At 41.2% G+C, this 19,450-nt stretch overlaps 1 protein-coding gene across 1 annotated transcript in view; it reads right to left on the bottom strand.

Annotated features, from left to right (window-relative positions):
• Positions 1 to 19,450, bottom strand: part of LOC136864220 (ras GTPase-activating-like protein IQGAP1) — a 565,781-nt gene that overhangs the window by 188,263 nt on the left and 358,068 nt on the right. The window contains exons 21-22 of the mRNA XM_068226153.1: positions 15,693 to 15,842; positions 15,512 to 15,616 (exon numbers count right to left, since the gene is read on the bottom strand). Of these exons, the coding sequence (XP_068082254.1) occupies positions 15,512 to 15,616; positions 15,693 to 15,842 (255 nt within the window). The remainder of the gene's footprint in view (positions 1 to 15,511; positions 15,617 to 15,692; positions 15,843 to 19,450) is intronic.

Genomic DNA, 19,450 nt, shown 5'->3' with positions numbered 1-19,450 from the left:
AGAAAACGTCTTATAGACCTTTGTGACAAATATGGTCTTGTCCTAAAATCAAGTGCATTCAAACACCTGCCTAGGAAGGCAAAGACATAGAAGAGCCCAAATCAACTACTAGGTGAATTCCAGTTAGACCATGTGGCCATGGACAAAAAGCATCGCAATGAGATTCAGAATGTCAAGGTGTTAAGGGGTGCTAAATTAGACTCGGACCATTACCTATTTCTGGTGAAAATCATCCTACTACCAGTGAAGAGGCCACCTAATGTCGGCAGAAAGGCTAAAATACCAAAGTTCAACATCCTCTGACTGAGTGATGAAGACAGATTTCAAAGTCACTCTGAGAAAACACACAGAAGCAAGGGTGGCCCAACCTACAATAAGCTCTGCTGGAAGCTGCTTAGGAGACCATGCCTGCCTCATCCAACGAAGGAAAACATCCATGGTGGACCACTACATGTGACCATGCTATAGAAGATAGACGCAGAGCCTGGGTCACATGGAACCAATGCAAAAATGAGGCTAACTACCAGGCCTTCCTTACTCAAAGGAAAATAACTGCCAATACAGTACGACAGGCTAAGAGGAACCATAACAAGGCTCTAATACAACAGGAGGAAGAGGACTTTAAGAGGCACAACTCAAGAGATTTCTACCGGGAACTCAGAAAACAGACAATGAAGTACACAGCTCCCACCCTTCATCTTCGTGGACCTGATGGGAAGCTTCAGTTCAACAACAAGGATTGTACCAATACTCTTGCAGGGTATTTCAAACAGCTCCTCAATGCAGAGGAACCTAAAGAGAGATTTGCATTCTCTGAGCCTCTTTCCAGAAACCGAGACTCCACACCGCCAACCATTGAAGAAATAAGAGAGATTATCAAGACCCTAAAGAACAACAAGGCCTCAGGTGAAGACGGTATAGTAGCGGAGATGTGGAAACATGCTGACAAACAATCCATACAAAGCATCCATCAGATCATACAGGATATTTGGGCAATGGAGACCTTACCTGAGGAATGGACCTCAGCGGTGATCCATCCTTACACAAGAAAGGTAGTAAGCTAGACCTCAACAACTACAGAGGCATCTCTCTAATATCGGTTATGTACAAGATCTTTTCTAAAGCCCTGCAAACCAGAGTGGTCAGTCAACTGGATCCCGAATTAAGTGAATATCACGCCGGTTTTCGCGCAAATAGATCTTGCACAGAGCAGATGCAGAACCTCAAGACAATCCTGAGGTACAAGAATTGTGGCGGACACCAATGGGTAGTCATACTAGTGGACTTCCAGAAGGCATATGTTTCAATAGATAGGCAGACCCTCTTCTCCACCTTATGGGAATTAGGCCTGGATGAGAAGACCACCAGACTAATCCAGGCTACGCTGAAAAACACCACCTCCAAAGTAAAGTTCAGAGGTGAGCTCTCAGAGAGTTTCTCTATCCAAACGGGAGTTATTAGACAAGGTGATGGAATTTCTTGCATTCTCTTCAATTGTGTTCTAGAGAAGATTATCAGGGAATGGACTGCCACACTACCTTCAGGAAGTGGACTGAAAATTGGCTACAAGGAAGATAATCTCAGTGTACCTTGCCTGGCCTTTGCCGATGACCTAGAAGAAGCTACAGAGCCTCTATACCATAGCAACTAAAACCGGCTTGAGGGTCAATATAAAGAAAACTGAGTTCATGACTAACATAAAGGGAGTCCCACCTACTATGCCATTGGAAAACACCACCATTCGTAAGGTTCCTGCAGTGAAGTACCTAGGGGAGTGGATTTCAGCAACCGAGAATGAGACATTAGCAATAGACACCAGATACACCAAGTTGGAAAGGATCTACCATACCTGTAAGAGCCTCTCTAAGAACTTGAACATTGCAATTCAGTAGTAAGACCGTCCATACTGTACGCCCCTGAGTGTCTTCTGATGAACAGAAAAGGTCCACTGAGAAAGCAACCAGAATTTCCATACAAGGATTCAAAACGAGCCCCGTGGTCCTCGGTAGGCCCAAACGACAAGAAGAATGTATAAATCCAAGCAATGTAGTGCAACACATGGTAATAGTCTAGAACAACATATCTTTGGAACTAGAGTGTTACAGAAAATTCCATTGTAAATAGGCTATTGAAGACTCTCAAAATTACAAGTGGTGGTGGTGGTGGCGGCGGCGGAGGTTTGTTCACGATGGCAGTTCATTACTGCTTGAGTGTATAATATGTATACATAATTTGTAAATAAAATAGTGTACACAACTGACACCATTTCGTTTATGCATCTTTGTGGTAATGAGAATGAGGAAAAATCCTCCTTATGCTTCAGATGCTCTACAAACTGGGAAGTGCAACTACCAATCACCAAGTCAGAATCATTCTTCTGGTTACCACTGCTGTGATAATCGACTAACAAAGAGGAGTATTTAACCACTGGAGGTTATACAAATTTAGGTACCAAAATACTTAATGTGTCCAGCAGAAGATCTTTCAGTTAATGGATGTGAGGCACAGATGACTGCTAAATTATATTCGGTTTGTCAAATGTAGGTATAACATTTGATAAAAAGACATAAAGCCTTATTTAAATTTGATGGCAGGAACATAAAAATCCTTTCTTCACGAGACAGACTGCACTTATCAAGGAATCCTGTTCAGTTGTTTTCAGCGCAGAAGAACATGAGACTGGTGATTCAGTGGTTCTTTTCCTTGAAGGAGCAGTACCCTTTACTGATGTTGTTTCATCTTTGAAATATGGTAAGTTTAGAGACTTACAATATAACCTGTCTTACCAGACTTCACTTCACTGAGCATGCTGGACAAAGGCTGCCAGTGCTCCAACAACCTGGATAAATATTCGCCCACAAAAAGCCAATGAGAGTGCACATGCTTTAAAATTTTCGTTGTCTCAACATTGCACAGCTCCTGAAATTGTTTCAGTTTCTCCTTCCTCTCGGTACTTCTTTGCAGAAAATAGTACATGTCCACCAAATAATCTCATTAAACCGGAATGGCAGGTATGATGCTCCCTTTTCTGCAACCGAATTGAACAAATGGCAGGGACATCCAACAACAGCACACCAGCAACTCCATTCTTCATTCCAACCATTACTGGTGCATTATCACAACATAAGGCTAAACAGCTACTGAATGGAATATTGCACCCTTTCAGGGTGTTGAGAAGGAGGCCACCTATGTTCTCATCAATGGAGTCCCCTTTCGAGTTAGGCAAAGACAATAAGCAACTTTCAATTTTTTGTGCCTTCTGATTATATATGGTAACAACTTCCATCAGTTGAAACCAAAAAAAAAAATAGTCAATTCTTCAAAGTTTCTACTATTTCTTCTTTCTTTGCCATTTCTCCAATAATTGCAGCAGTTTTTGTTCTTGCACAGCCATATTTCTTTGTAATATCGCTGTCCGGGAACACTTTTCTGAAAAGATAACTTCCATGATCTGCACTTTAATTGGCAAATTATGCTACAAAATTAACAATGTAAATAAGCATTTGGGATTTACCACCTAATCACCTTCACTTTTAACAGTGAAATTTAATTTTTTATTACTGTTTATACACACGACTGTTTCTTGGTGTTGCTTTCCTTCTACATGTTCTAAAACATCGCTTTTTCCACCATGTGATACTATCACATCGACAAATAGTACAGAAAGCAAAAGACACATCTTTCCTGAATTCAATAATGCATGGAAACTGTTGCAAAAAGTGTTAAAAAAAACAGAATTGTATTTTTTTTTTGCTAGTGCAGAATCAAACACCAAACAAAATTTGTATTATAATCTATAAGCAGCCGCTTAACATGAAAACAAACCCCTTCAGAGATTCATGTAACCAAATAACATTAAGTCCATTATAAAAAACTTCAATAAATACTGGATGTACTTGCACTTCACAGAAACACACATGTGCATCAAACTGAACAGGACAGAACATCACTGAAAACAAATATATGATAGAACACTCAACAACAGAAGCATCTGAACCAGTGTTGCCAGAATGAGCAAAATTCTAAATTACGAAGTCAGATCAAATATAAATGGGAATTTGAAAGTGCCGCTGCTGTTAGTAATAATTCTGAGACAGGGCTTTGCCGGGATATTGGTGAGTGTGTCTGGAGAAGTGGTTTGCGCGCGTGAACAACGGTGGAGAGCTGGGCTGCTTCAGTATGCCATGAGTAGTCAAGAGGTGCATACGTCTGTTGTGCAAATCTTCATTATCAAATTTCTCGCAAAAGAGGGCACCAAACCTCCCAAAATTTTGAGACAGCTCCGCGCACAGTTTGGAGAAGAAACACTTTTACAGACTAGAGTGCATGAATGGGCTAAAAAATTTGTGGCAGGAAGAGAAGTTGTGAAAAATGAACCTCGTGAACGGAGACCGCAGACAAGCATCAATGCAGACAACATTGTTGCCATTTTTGACATTATTGCTGAAGATTGGCGAATAAAAATTTTGCAAATCGTATTAACTCTAGGAATAAGTCACGAAAGTGATATGAACGCCATTTCAGAAAATCGTCTGCCAGGTGGGTTCCTTGCCTCCTCAACCAGGAACAAAAAACTTTATCCCAGGAAGTTTGTCAGAGACTCCTGCGTTGCAACGAGGAGGAAGGAGAGGATTTCTTGTGTTGTATTGTGACTTGTGATGAACCTTGGGTGCATCATTACACCCCAGAGTCAAAGCAAGCAAGTAAGCAAGCAAGGCGTGGTGGCAAAGAGATGAAGCACGCCAAAACGTGCCCATCTGTTGGAGAGGTGCTTGTAACCGTTTTCTGGGACTCCGCGGGCGTTTGTCTGGTGGAGTTTCTCCATGAACTAAGGACAATTGATGCAGTTTATTACTGTCACCTTTTAGATGAAGCAAAAGCTGTGCATCGTAACAAGCGATGCCAGCTGCCGATCCGAAACGCCATTCTTCTCCATGACAATGCAAGGCAGCATACTGCCGCTTTATGCAGGAAAAACTGGAGGAAATCTAACCGGAGACCTATGCAACATCCTCTGTAGAGTCCAGATTTATCGCCGTGTGACTACCATTTGTTTACACCACTCAAACGAAACCTAGGAGGACAGTGAAGATGGAAGTGCAGGAGAGTTTGTATGCAACTGGCTCCGCACACGTCCCTCTTCTTCCTATCAGGATGGCATTAAAAACTTGCCAATCCGATGGAGAAAATGTGTATCGAAGGCAGGACACAATGTACAAAAGTGATCTCTATATGTGTTGTTACGAGCTCAACTTCGCCTACCTTATGGCTGCTTCTCCGTCTTGATTTAGTGCACACTATATTGCGCTGCTCTATGAACCTTCTGCTTGCTATGCTGTCTCACCACTGCTTCATCTGCTACACCGCCACGCGCAATCTCCGTGACGTCACCTAGTTCTAGTGTGTTCTCTAGCTCGCTTCGCTCCGTCTATATATACTCGCCGCTTTCTCCTGTCCGGCGATCAGGTGTGACTTGGTGTTGTAATCGGCAGTGGGAGCTCAAGCCCTGCACCGGCTGGTCCGAGTGAATTTGGACTTTACTTGGTTCTCCGTTACGTGTTGGGTGAGCAGACTTTTACTGTAATTATTTACCATTCATTTTAATTTTGCCCTCTCATTCATCATATGGGCTTGAATAACGCTTCGATATTGAACTATCGTCCCTTCAGGACACAGCGAAATTTCACGGTGCCAAATTATTGACTTTGACTTTATGATGGAAATATGAAGGGGGAAGCGTGCTGGGCTTCAAGTTTTGAACAGTTATACTGGAACCTTTTCTCTCGTTTGGAGCGGACATCGTACCCTGGTCAATCCCCTTTCCCTGCTTGAATCTCTTTCCCGATTTTTCCTTCTTTTCGTCTACCTTTCGTACCTCTAGTAACTTATTAATAAATTTGTAGCTTGGTGCTCTGCTAAATTTTTACACTTCATCTGGCGTGTGCCTTTGGATTATTCTGGTGTCTACTTGCTTTAAAAAAAAAAAGTGTGCCTTAGTTTCAGGGGGATAGCCTGTTCTTTTATCACGTGCCTTTGTGAGCACTGGAAAAAAATTCCTTTAAACTAATGTTAATTTTCTTGTTCCTGTTTCCATAATTCCTTGCTACCTTTGTGGCATTCGCATGAACATTGGTATAAAATTTTATTCTGGTTTCGTGCTTGGCGCCCCCCCCCCCCCCCCCCAAGCTCTATTGTGGTTTGGTGATTACCCCTTTAAGATACGTACACTAAACCAAAAAAAAAAAGGAGAGAAAACCTGTTGATAATTTGTACAATTTCCCACTTTAACGGTGTATCAAATGGTCGAAGTTCTCATTCTTATAGTGTAAACAATTGTTATTTCTTGGAGTTGTTTTAATATATGTGTTCATTTTTTGAAACCTGTGCTTGTGGGAGTTTTCTTGGGTGTTCTCCTTCCCCCCCCCCCCCCCCCTTTTCCACGTGTCCCTACCGCGACAGTTCCTCTGGGGAAAGGCCCCATAATTGAAATCACCACTTGATTTGGGATGTGATCACTGCTATTTAAATATTGGTGTTACCTCACTTTACGCCCTTCCCTGCGCATTGCTCTGCTGAGTCCTCTTCCCCCCCGCACCGGCAAATATTTCTTGAGTCCCTTTGCTTACTTTACGTCGAACTTGGTCGGTTTATGCTTAGTGATTGCTGCAGGCACTTGAAAGTACATATCTGTTTAAATGTGTCAACGCGCATCGTAACAAAAATGGTAGCAGAGTACTTCCTATTTTGACTGCTTCATTCCTTTGTGTGCTTTCATTCATGGCTTGTTTTTCCGATAATTTCCCTTTAGGGGATGACTCTTCCGTACTATCTTCTCCGCTAACACCAAATTTATCATTACCTAACCCTCCTGTACCGAATCTAATTTCTTTTTCGTCTACCCCATCTTCTCCTTCCCTATATCCGTCTTCCTCAACCCATACACCTCATTTGCAATCCGATGATACTAAACCTTCCGTTTTACTACATCACATGGCCCCGTCGCCCCCTCCTTATTCTCAACCCCCAGTACCTACTACCCCCTCTGTTGATAATGCACTTAATGTACAAATCATTACGCAGTCGTTATTACACGTTCCCCAATTATCCGCAACAGATCCCCGAAATCTTACCATTTGGCTGTTTTCAGTTCGTAAGTTCTTAAATATAAAAGTTGCCTCCTTTCCCCAATTAATTGGTCTCTTATCCACCAAAACTAAGGGTTTTTTCTCCACCTTTTGGTTGGATAATATGTCGAATTTTTCAAATTGGTATGAATTGAGACATGCGATACACAATTATTTCTTGCCCCTAGAAGTCCGTTACAAACTAAGTACAGAGTTCATCAGACGCCACCAGCTACCCAATGAACCTGCGCACGACTATTTGGACTCTATCATCACTTACAGTGACGTTTTGAATGTTTCATATAATACTTCCGAACTGATATCTATTATTCAGTTTTATGCCGCTCCATCATTCCGCATGCTTTTTAATGTTCTTACACCCCCCCGTTTCCCTTTTTCAACTCTACAATCTTGCTCAACAACATATGATACATTCTCTAGGGGATCGTTCCTACTATGCTTCCGTCTCTCCCCCACCGATCCCTGCTCCTCCTTTACGTTCTTCTTTGTCTGCCGTACCTACCCTTAGTGTCCGTCCTCCTATAACCTGTTATCGTTGTAAATTACCGGGCCATATTGCCCGCCAATGTACTAATTTGCCTTCGGGAAACGCCTTCCACCCGCGTCCTTAGGCAGTAGGCGTTCACATAGGGAAAATCTGCCTCATTCCTCCCAGCTTACCTCCGTATCCCCATCTTCCCAATCCCTTCATAATTCTATTTCTCTCTCACCCCCGAGTTGTCATGTTATGCTCACAGTTAATAACCTTCCTTCTGTTGCGCTCCTAGATTCTGGGGCGACAGTGTCACTCATTAGTTCCCGATTTTATAGCGATTTACTTCACAATAATCCTCATCTGCAATATCTTTCATCTCCCCTTCGATGTCTTTCAGTCTCTAATCAACCCTTAAAAATTTTGGGTAGTATCTTGTTACATATTAAACTCCAGCACCTTTCTTGGCCTTTCACTTTTCAGATTGTGGAGGACTTGTCCTTCCCGGTTATCTTAGGTTATGATTTCTTTTCACATACTGGTCTTCTTCTTGACTCTGCCCAGTCCAAAGTTTCTTTTTCCTTTTCACACAAGTCTGTTCCGTTGATTAATATCTCTGATTTTCCCTCTCGTTCACATTCTCTACTTCCTGCTATTAACTCTATTCATTCTAACCAGGTTCAAGCTTTGCTCACTGAGTTCTCTGACGTTATTACCCCTAATTTGGGCACGGTTAAGAATTTTTTTGCACATATTGATCTAGTGGATTCTACCCCTGTCCGTTCTTCTCCCTATTTTCTTAGCCCTCCTCGGATGAACACTTTAAATCAATTGATTCAAACAATGCTTAAAGATAATACTATTATTCCATCATCTTCCGATTATGCCTCACCTGCCTTTGTGGTCGCTAAGCCTGATGGTTCTGCGAGATTTATTGTGGATTATAGGAAGCTTAATGAGAAAATTGTCTATGACGCCTATCCGATGCTTAAATTAAATTCGGCATTCCAACATTTTTCCGGTTCCAAATTTTTTTCAATTATCGACCTCAATTCTGCTTATAATCAACTTCCCTTAGATGACCTCAGTTCTCGGTATACGGCATTCATTACTCCTACTGGGCTCTATCAATTTTAAAAAGTTCCCTTTGGCCTTAATCTTGGCTCCCAAATAATGCAGCGCTTTGTTGACTCCCTTTTTGCTGACATTAAGTATAAGTATCTTTTTCCTTTTGTTGATGATATCTTAGTTTTTTCTCCGGATTTTGACTCACATTTGTCTCATGTACGCGAAGTCCTTACTCGTCTTCGCAATGTCGGCCTCACCGTTAATCCTTCTAAAGTTTTGATCGCCCAAACTTCGATTAAATTTCTTGGCCACATATTGAGTTCTGATGGCATTGCTGTTGATCCTGATCGTGTCTCTGCCATTAATAAGATACCCCCTCCTACGAACTTGAAACATTTACGTTCCTTTTTGGGAATGGTTGGCTTCTATGCCAAATACATCCCTAATTTTTCATCTATTGCTGATCCATTGAATAAACTCAAACGAAAAGGGGTCAAATTTCACTGGTCCCCTCAGCAACAAATGGCCTTTGATCTTCTTAAATCGAAACTATCTCATGCTCCCCTCTTACAAATTCCTGATTTTAATTTTACCTTTGAATTATCTACCGATGCCTCAGACATTGCCATTGGTGCTGTCCTTCAACAAACTATTAATGACCGTACGCTCCCCGTGGCCTACTTTAGTCGCCTGTTATCCCCTGCTGAACAAAAGTATTCTACTTACGAAAAGGAAGCCCTGGCTCTTATTCTCTCAATAGAACACTTTTCTGAATATCTCGACCATCGCGAGTTTATTGTCAGCACTGATAACCAGGCCCTTTCTTGGCTCTTACATAATGCCCCCAAAATTGGTCGTACTGGTCGTTGGTTACTCCGCCTGTCTCGTTTCAAGTTCTCTTTAAAATTCGTTTCCGGTTATAATAACTCTGTCGCCGATGCTCTTTCTCGTCTCTTTGATGACCACCAGCTTCAACCTTCCGAACTTGATTCCCTTCCTATTAACTCTGTTATTTCCGTCTCTTCCTTAACTAACTTTCCCCTCTCTTTTCAATCTTGCTTGCACCATCAACAGCATGACCCTTACTGTCAACAAATTTCCCAAGAAATTACTTCTCCTGATTATTGTGGCCCTTTTCGGGTCCACCACCAACTCCTTTTTAAACCTACTCCTAAGGCTACTCCTCGTCTGGTTCTTCCTTCCACTCTCCGGTCTATGGTATTTCAATATTTTCATGATTCGCCTATCGGCGGCCACTTTGGGAGAGCTAAGACTTACGCTCGCCTTGCCTCCCAATTTTTTTGGCCGCAGATGCGTAAAGACATTTTTTCGTGGGTTCGATCTTGCCCTTCTTGTCAGAAACATAAACCGTTAAATCACCTTCCTTACGGCTCCTATGCCGCTTCTCCCGCCACTTACTCGTCTGAAAAGTATTACATTGACATTGTTGGGCCTATTGTTAAATCCTCTAAGTCCAATTCATACATCTTTACTCTGTTAGATGGGTTTTCTAAATTTCTTATTGTTCGTCATTTGAGAAACATCTCTTCACAAATTGTTATTAATCTTTTGTTCAATTACATTTTTCCTATCACTGGCCTCCCTAAAGTTCTCATTTCTGATAATGCTTCGATTTTCACCTCTAGACAGTTCTATAATTTTTGTTTTTCTCTTGGCATAAAAAAGGTTTGTACTTCCCCCTATCATCCTCAGGCAAATACCGTCGAACGCTACCACCGTAACCTTAAAACATTTCTATCTATTTTTCACTCCCATAACCAGAAATCATGGGATACCGAACTCCCTTCTTTTGTGCTCGCCCTCAACTCCACCATCAATTCTTCTACTGGTTGTACACCGGCTAAACTCTTTCTTGGCCGTGAGTTGAATACCCCCCTTGCCCTTACGTGGGATCTCCCCTCGCTTTTGGATACACCCTCCGATCGTCTTAATCACTCCCAATTGTATTCCGCTTATCAAAAGCTCCTTCAGGCCAGTAAAGTTCATAAAAATCTGTGTAATTCTCGTGCCTTACCTTCTAAATTTAAATTGTTTGATTTAGTTCTTCTTAAAAATCATCCATTTAGCTCTGCACCTCAGAATATTTCGGCTAAACTCTCCCCTCGTTGGCTGGGTCCCTTTCGTATTCTTTCTTTTCCCTTGCCCAATACTGTTCAGCTTCAGTCTGTGGAATCCCCTACTGATCTCCGAAAGGCTCATTTTTCTCGACTAAAGCCCTTCCATACCTAATCCCTACGTTCCCCTTTTTTTTCTGTGGGGCGGGAGAGGGGTATTGATCGGTTCTTTTATTCCTTTTGTATTTTCTTGGTTTTACGATATTAATTTGCTGTCCATTACTCTCCTTCCTTCATATTTCTTAATTAAAATTTTTTTTTTTTTTTTTCCCCTTGTCTCTGCTCACCCAGCTCTTCTCCCACTGCCGAAAATTTCATGCCTGATCCTCCCCCTCTTTTAACTAAGTTTTGTCTTGTTATCCCTTTGGGGTATATTATTGATAAATATTGGAAATTTTTTTTTTTTTTACTGTCATATTGTTATGCAGAGCACTAGATAATTTGGTTTGATCATTTAAATCATCCTGTTTATTTTCTTGCTCTCTCCTTTCCCCCCGTCCTTTTCCCCCTTATTCTCCTCTTATTTTCTTTGGTGACTTATTCTCTTTATTTCTTCTTTCCTATGAAGCTGCGTCTTCCTGTCTGGCCCTGAGACCGCGCTTCCTTCAGACTTCGTGGGACCTGGTGCTTCTACTGTCTTCATGTTTTCGTCGGTTCTGCCTTTTTGCCTGTCATCGTTTTCGCCGCAGTTGGATCTTCGCTACTCTTCATCTTCGTCCGTATCGCTTTGGACCACCGGTACTGCTTTCACCATCTTCTGCTCTCATTTGCCGTCTCGTCAACTTTGGACACCAATCCTTCGGATTTCTCCTGGTGGTGGGAGTATGTTACGAGCTCAACTTCGCCTACCTTATGGCTGCTTCTCCGTCTTGATTTAGTGCACACTATATTGCGCTGCTCTATGAACCTTCTGCTTGCTATGCTGTCTCACCACTGCTTCATCTGCTACACCGCCACGCGCAATCTCCGTGACGTCACCTAGTTCTAGTGTGTTCTCGAGCTCGCTTCGCTCCGTCTATATATACTCGCCACTTTCTCCTGTCCGGCGATCAGGTGTGACTTGGTGTTGTAATCGGCAGTGGGAGCTCAAGCCCTGCACCGGCTGGTCCGAGTGCATTTGGACTTTACTTGGTTCTCCGTTACGTGTTGGGTGAGCAGACTTTTACTGTAATTATTTACCATTCATTTTAATTTTGCCCTCTCATTCATCATATGGGCTTGAATAACGCTTCGATATTGAACTATCGTCCCTTCAGGACACAGCGAAATTTCACGGTGCCAAATTATTGACTTTGACTTTATGATGGAAATATGAAGGGGGAAGCGTGCTGGACTTCAAGTTTTGAACAGTTATACTGGAACCTTTCCTCTCGTTTGGAGCGGACATCCTACCCTGGTCAATCCCCTTTCCCTGCTTGAATCTCTTTCCCGATTTTTCCTTCTTTTCGTCTACCTTTCGTACCTCTAGTAACTTATTAATAAATTTGTAGCTTGGTGCTCTGCTAAATTTTTACACTTCATCTGGCGTGTGCCTTTGGATTATTCTGGTGTCTACTTGCTTTAAAAAAAAAAAGTGTGCCTTAGTTTCAGGGGGATAGCCTGTTCTTTTATCACGTGCCTTTGTGAGCACTGGAAAAAAATTCCTTTAAACTAATGTTAATTTTCTTGTTCCCGTTTCCATAATTCCTTGCTACCTTTGTGGCATTCGCGTGAACATTGGTATAAAATTTTATTCTGGTTTCGTGCTTGGCGCCCCCCCCCCCCCCCAAGCTCTATTGTGGTTTGGTGATTACCCCTTTAAGATACGTACACTAAACCAAAAAAAAAAAAAGGAGAGAAAACCTGTTGATAATTTGTACAATTTCCCACTTTAACGGTGTATCAAATGGTCGAAGTTCTCATTCTTATAGTGTAAACAATTGTTATTTCTTGGAGTTGTTTTAATATATGTGTTCATTTTTTGAAACCTGTGCTTGTGGGAGTTTTCTTGGGTGTTCTCCTTCCCCCCCCCCCCCCCCCCTTTTCCAAGTGTCCCTACCGCGATAGTTCCTCTGGGGAAAGGCCCCATAATTGAAATCACCACTTGATTTGGGATGTGATCACTGCTATTTAAATATTGGTGTTACCTCACTTTACGCCCTTCCCTGCGCATTACTCTGCTGAGTCCTCTTCCCCCCCGCACCGGCAAATATTTCTTGAGTCTCTTTGCTTACTTTACGTCGAACTGGTCGGTTTATGCTTAGTGATTCCTGCAAGCACTTGAAAGTACATATCTGTTTAAATGTGTCAACGCGCATCGTAACAGTGTATTCTTTTATTTTGATGCAAAAGATTTTAAAAAAATAATTGTCGTTTATATTTTTAATCGCCCTCGTATTCTGAAGAAAGCAAATATGATACTGTTGCAAAACTTTGCCGGTGAAATTAACACTAAAATGGCGGTAGCAGGTTTGAATTACATCGCAGGTTGGATGGCTACATACATACATAATCATTATAGACTGTTATGCCTTTCAGCGTTCAGTCTGCAAGCCTCTGAGAATTTACTAAACGTCGCCACAATCCTCGATTTGCAACTAGTGTTGTGGCCTCATTTAGTTCTATACCTCTTATCTTTAAATCGTTAGAAAGTCTAACCATCGTCGTCTTGGTCTCCCTCTACTTCTCTTACCCTCCATAACGGAGTCCATTATTCTCCTAGGTAACCTATCCTCCTCCATTCGCCTCACATGACCCCGCCACCGAAGCCGGTTTATGCGTACAGCTTCATACATCGAGTTCATTCCTAAATTAGCCTTTATCTCCTCATTCCGAGTTCCCTCCTGCCATTGTTCCCACCTGTTTGTACCAGCAATCATTCTTGCTACTTTCATGTCTGTTACTTCTAACTTATGAATAAGATATCCTGAGTCCACCCAGCTTTCGCTCCCATAAAGCAAAGTTGGTCTGAAAACAGACCGATGTAAAGATAGTTTCATCTGGGAGCTGACTTCATTCTTACAGTATACTGCTGATCGCAACTGCGAGCTCACTGCATTAGCTTTACTACACCTTGATTCTATCTCCCTTACTATATTACCATCCTGGGAAAACACACAACCTAAATACTTGAAATTATTGACCTGTTCTAGCTTTGTATCACCAATCTGACATTCAATTCTGTTGGATTTCTTACCTACCGACATCAATTTAGTCTTCGAGAGGCTAATTTTCATACCATACTCATTGCACCTATTTTCAAGTTCCAAGATATTAGACTGTAGGCTTTCGGCACAGTCTGCCATTAAGACCAAGTCATCAGCATAGGCCAGGCTGCTTACTACATTTCCACCTAACTGAATCCCTCCCTGCCATTTTATACCTTTCAGCAGATGATCCATGTAAACTACAAACAGCAAAGGTGAAAGATTACAGCCTTGTCTAACTCCTGTAAGTACCCTGAACCAAGAACTCATTCTACCATCAATTCTCACTGAAGCCCAATTGTCAACATAAATGCCTTTGATTGATTTTAATAATCTACCTTTAATTCCATAGTCCTCCAGTATAGCGAACATCTTTTCCCTCGGTACCCTGTCATATGCTTTCTCTAGATCTACGAAACATAAACACAACTGCCTATTCCTCTCGTAGCATTTTTCAATTACCTGGCGCATACTGAAAATCTGATGGCTAAAAAAAAAAAAATAAAAAAAAAATTTAAAAAAATAATTAAAAGTTCCCTATCAGACATAGGAGGAACGGACGACAGAACATATTGTTAGGGGTCCTGGGTTCGAAGTCGGTCATGGTTGTCTTACAGAGCAGGCAGCTCAGTGGTCACAAAATGAACGAGATATGGAGAAGCCTTAAACACTTAAAGTCCGAAATGGGTTGGGAGTAATCTGGTAATAATTATTAAATTAATGTCGTATGGCCCACCTTTTCAATACTCTATTATGCAATATTATTGAATTGCATTACTAAACTAGGGACTAGTTTTGGCTTTGGCTGGCCATCTTCAGCCTTAATGTAATACACCTATTAACTAAACGAATGTAAAAACACACACCTGACATGAAAACTGATGTACTGAGCTCGATAGCTGCAGTCGCTTAAATGCGGGCCAGTATCCAGTAATCGGGAGATAGTGGGTTCGAGCCCCACTGTCGGCAGCCCTGAAGATTGTTTTCCGTGGTTTCCCATTTTCACACCAGGCAAATGCCGGGGCTGTACCTTAATTAAGGCCACGGCCGCTTCCTTCCACTTCCTAGACCTTTCCTCTCCCATCGTCGCCATAAGACATATCTGTGTTGGTGAGACGTAAAACAAAATAGCAAAAAAAAAACTGATGTACAAACACACAATTAACATTAAAATCTGGAATGAACTAAGTGTAAAACCTGAAAAATAAATTAGGCTCTCAATTCTTAGCATCTGGGGTATGCTCATCATCCTGACTCTTTCTTGTATTGATATTCATAGAATTGTTAGTTCCATTACTGCTAATCATTACAATTTCAATTGCAAAACGGGAAGTAGTAAATGTTGATTCTGTAGTTATATCATCAGTATCATATCATTAGCAGTATGCAAGCCACTGGATGACCTTTCAGCAGCTGTCCAAGTTTTAGGCACAGCAACCTAATCGATGAACTAAATGTAACGAAGCAAACTGCCAAAAGACTGACTACCATAAATTACAAAATTACCTGGCTCTTGTAGCAACTCAATAAATCTTCAGACCAACTTCTCTTGAGCTGCTGTTTGGATGCAACTTTGAGTTCACGTCTAACTTTCACACCTCTCCACCATGCCTGCAATACAGTGTTTCTCTTCATGAAAATGAAACATTTTAGTGCAACTTTGAATAGTAAAGGACAAAAAATTTACCTGAATTTTAAGAGCACTTTTCAAGAGACGTCTCTGGTATAATGTTTTGCGCAGAAGGTAACCTCGACAGCGGCTCTGAAGTCCAATTACCAATGGCTCTAGTTTATTGGTCATCTTATTATGATTTGCATCCACACGGCCCAAAATGCTCTACAATTGAATAAGATGTAATTTCTATAACAACATGATAAAACACATACACAAGCTCTGAAACTTATAAAGAAAAATACAAAGGCATGGAATGAAACAACAAGCAATAATTATGATGAAGAAAATAAAAGATTACATCACAAATATTTAGTAATGATTAATAACTCTGGAGGTAAAAAGAAAATTGAAAATGGGAGTATATAATTACACGCAGTAATAACACAACCCAGCATTTTTCTAACTTTCTTTTTTTTTTTGCGGCAAGAGGTGTGATAGGTGATCTTAACTTTTGGGTCGCTGAACATGAATCCGTTGTCCGTTTCTACATATCACGTCACGTTTTCTTGCAATAGGTATATCAAAATAAGAGATAGACCTGAATATTATAAAAATAAGAATTTATTGCAGCCAGCTGGCCATATAATGGGAAACAACAATAGGTTTCAAGGTTACAAAGTAAGCATAAAATATTGTCAGACAACATACTGCGATTTACAGATGCTCGAGGCAGTTTAGTCTTTGTTATAGTGAAATATGCTCTTTTCCCTTTTACTACACAGTGTTATGTGGTATTTGTCGCCTCAGAGAACATATACATTCTTTGTTCGGTTCATGATATTTTATGTTTTTGCAAATTTTGTGATGGAAGCCGTGTACTTGCGAGTCTTCTGACTAAGTTTCTTAGTTCCTGATTTTCCTGCGTCCATCGTCTATCGGTCATTGCTTCCATTGCGTAAAAATCCAGTGGTAAGTCCTGTTGCTTCAGATGCTTCTGCTCAAGTACCTTCTCCATTTGCAGCGTAGATGGCAGGTGTAGTTTGAATCGGAGGTCTTTTATATAGAAAGGTTCCCTTGCTAATTCATAGATTAGTCTGGACGGTGACGATCTTGCCATGCCCAGTGCTCTCTTAAGGAATCGTGCTTTCACTTTTTCTATCATGATGAGGTCTGTTGTGGTTAGCCTTTCCCACATTATCTCTAGGTCATGTGAGATAGTGGGAGTTATTTTGGCATGGAAGAGTGTCATTGCTGTTCATAGTAAGAGTTTGGCTATGTTCTTCAGATCGTATATTCCTCTAAAGACAGCTGTTGCTCGTTCCTTTATGTGGTGTCTGAAAGAGTGGCACGTTGTTTGCAGGGTGACGCTGAGGTATTTGTATTAACCGACGCAAGTTGTTCTTCGCCTAGAGTCATTTTGTTTTCCGCTGCTAGTTTTCCCCCCTTTTCGGAAAGCCATGTACACTGTCTTTTTCTGGTTTATTTTGAGATTGTTATCAACTGCCCAATTGTGAAGGTGGTTTAGTACTTTCTGTAGCTCTTGCCAGTTTGGGGAACCCAGGACCGTGTCGTCTACGTAAACATAGAGAGAAACTGAAGTTGTTTACTCTAGAATCAGTGGGTCTCCTTGCAGAACTCCATTTGTCTGGATTATTTCTTTTGAGGTCGATATTCCGTCACATACTTCCACTTTGTTGTAGGCCAAAATGTTCCGTATTACCCGTGTGAATGATGTAGATGCTGATTCCCATAGGGAATCAGAAATAATTGTTCTGAATGAGTAAATTTATAATACCAATATAAATGGTCCATTATTGGACATGATAAATTTTCCGGCTAACTCATTCCTGGTTGCCAGCGTTTCGCCCCGTGTGCTAGGCTGGGCTCATCAGTTGGTACCTAGCACACCTACCAAGACGCTGGATAGTGCATACCGTGCACGGTAGGTAGGTGTGCTAGGTACTAACTGATGAGCCCAGCCTAGCACACGGGGGCGAAACGCTGGCAACCAGGAATGAGTTAGCTGGAAAATTTATAATGTCCAATAACGGACCATTTATATTGGCATTATAAATTTACTCATTCGGAACAATTATTTCTGATTCCCTATGGGAATCAGCATGTACATCATCTGATGGCCAAGCAGGCATCAATTTTTGATAATGAGAAAATGTCTCTCATAGTGCATTGTCACTGCCGGTGGCTACAATTAGCCTACGCAGTGGCGTCCACGGTATGCACTATCCAGCGTCTTGGTAGGTGTGCTAGGTACCAACTGATGAGCCCAGCCTAGCACACGGGGGCGAAACGCTGGCAACTAGGAATGAGTTAGCTGGAAAATTTATAATGTCCAATAACGGACCATTTATATTGGTATTACCCGTGTGAATCCGTGGTCCTCCGTTAACATATGTTCTAGTTTCTGTACAAGCTTTGATCTGGTCAGTAAGTGGAAAGCTTTTGTGAAGTCTACGAATATTGTGTGAAATATTCCTTTAGGATTTCTAAGAGCTTCTTCTATGTCGTTTAATGGATTACTTAGGGCATGCAAGGTGGACCTTCCTTTCCTGAACCCAAATTGCTGTTCAAGGATCACTGGATCTACTGCCGGAGTGAGTCTCTTGAGGATTAGGTCTGTAAAGACTTTGAAAATGGTATTCTCCAGGGCAATACCACGGTATGAGTTTGGGTCGTTGCTTTCGCCTTTACTTTTGTAGATGACTTTTATCGTGGATTTCCTCCATTCTCCTGATGATAGGCATGCTATTGAACAGGTCTGTCCATAGCTCACTTAGTGTTTCTGCAGAGTCTTTTAGCACCTCGTTGTAGATCCCATCTGGGCCGGTCGCCTTCCTTAGACCTGAATATTGCATATAAAAACTACTGAAAAATATTGATAATTTTGGAAATATTTATATTTTTTTGAAGTATTATATATATTTTTAAATAGTTTAATATTGTCTTGAATTATTATATACAATGAATAATTACTGAGTATAAAATTACAACGAAATATTTAGCACTTATTGTAATATAATACTGATTTACACAAAGACACAACCAAAACACTCTGAGGCAATGAAAGCAATTTATGTTGACAGTTAAACGCGATTTACAAGCAAATAATGTAACTTTTATTCATTATCTTTATGAATTCATAAATGTGAACAAAATAAACTTTAACAATCCTAGATATCCCCTTGGAATGAACGCTTAGCTGCCCAGCATCTGACTGCATCAAGTTTGTCTTCTATTTTCAAACACCAACAGTAGTCGGCCAGCATAGGTTTATCCCACCTTCACTGGTATCTTCTTTCTGCCTCCTTGACGCCCTGGTGGAACCTCTCTCCCATCTCTTCACTAACAGCTCCAACATTTTCCGGAAAGTGATCAAGATGAGAACAAAGGAAGCACTCTTTCATATCATCCAACATCGTTTTCACTATTGTTTCATCATGACGAATAGAAGAACCAAGTGTGATGACTCAACTGTTATAGTGTGGTAGTTTGTGGACCCGCCACTGGGAGCACTGAAAACGACGGTGACCAACACGTACTTCAGTAGACCGGTAAACCATGTGTAGGAAAATGCGGGAGATGTTATTGTGCGAGATATTTCAAGTCAATAAGTTGAATTTGTTTTGCTTTCAGTTCCTAAACTCAGTTCGTTGTGTGTTGTGCACTTAAAGCATGTGTGTTATGTGGCCTGATTAAATTAATAGCTCAACATGCCGTACTGTTTTGTGCCTGGCTGTAAGTCAGGCTATGGTAGAGTGGTTAATGGTATAAGATTCTTTTTACCACCAAAGGACAGAAATAAATTTGAAAAA

Source organism: Anabrus simplex, chromosome 1 (assembly GCF_040414725.1).
Source record: "Anabrus simplex isolate iqAnaSimp1 chromosome 1, ASM4041472v1, whole genome shotgun sequence".
NCBI lineage: Eukaryota > Metazoa > Arthropoda > Insecta > Orthoptera > Tettigoniidae > Anabrus > Anabrus simplex.
Note: the sequence above shows the minus strand (reverse complement) of the source record. Positions and strands in the feature narration are given on the sequence as shown.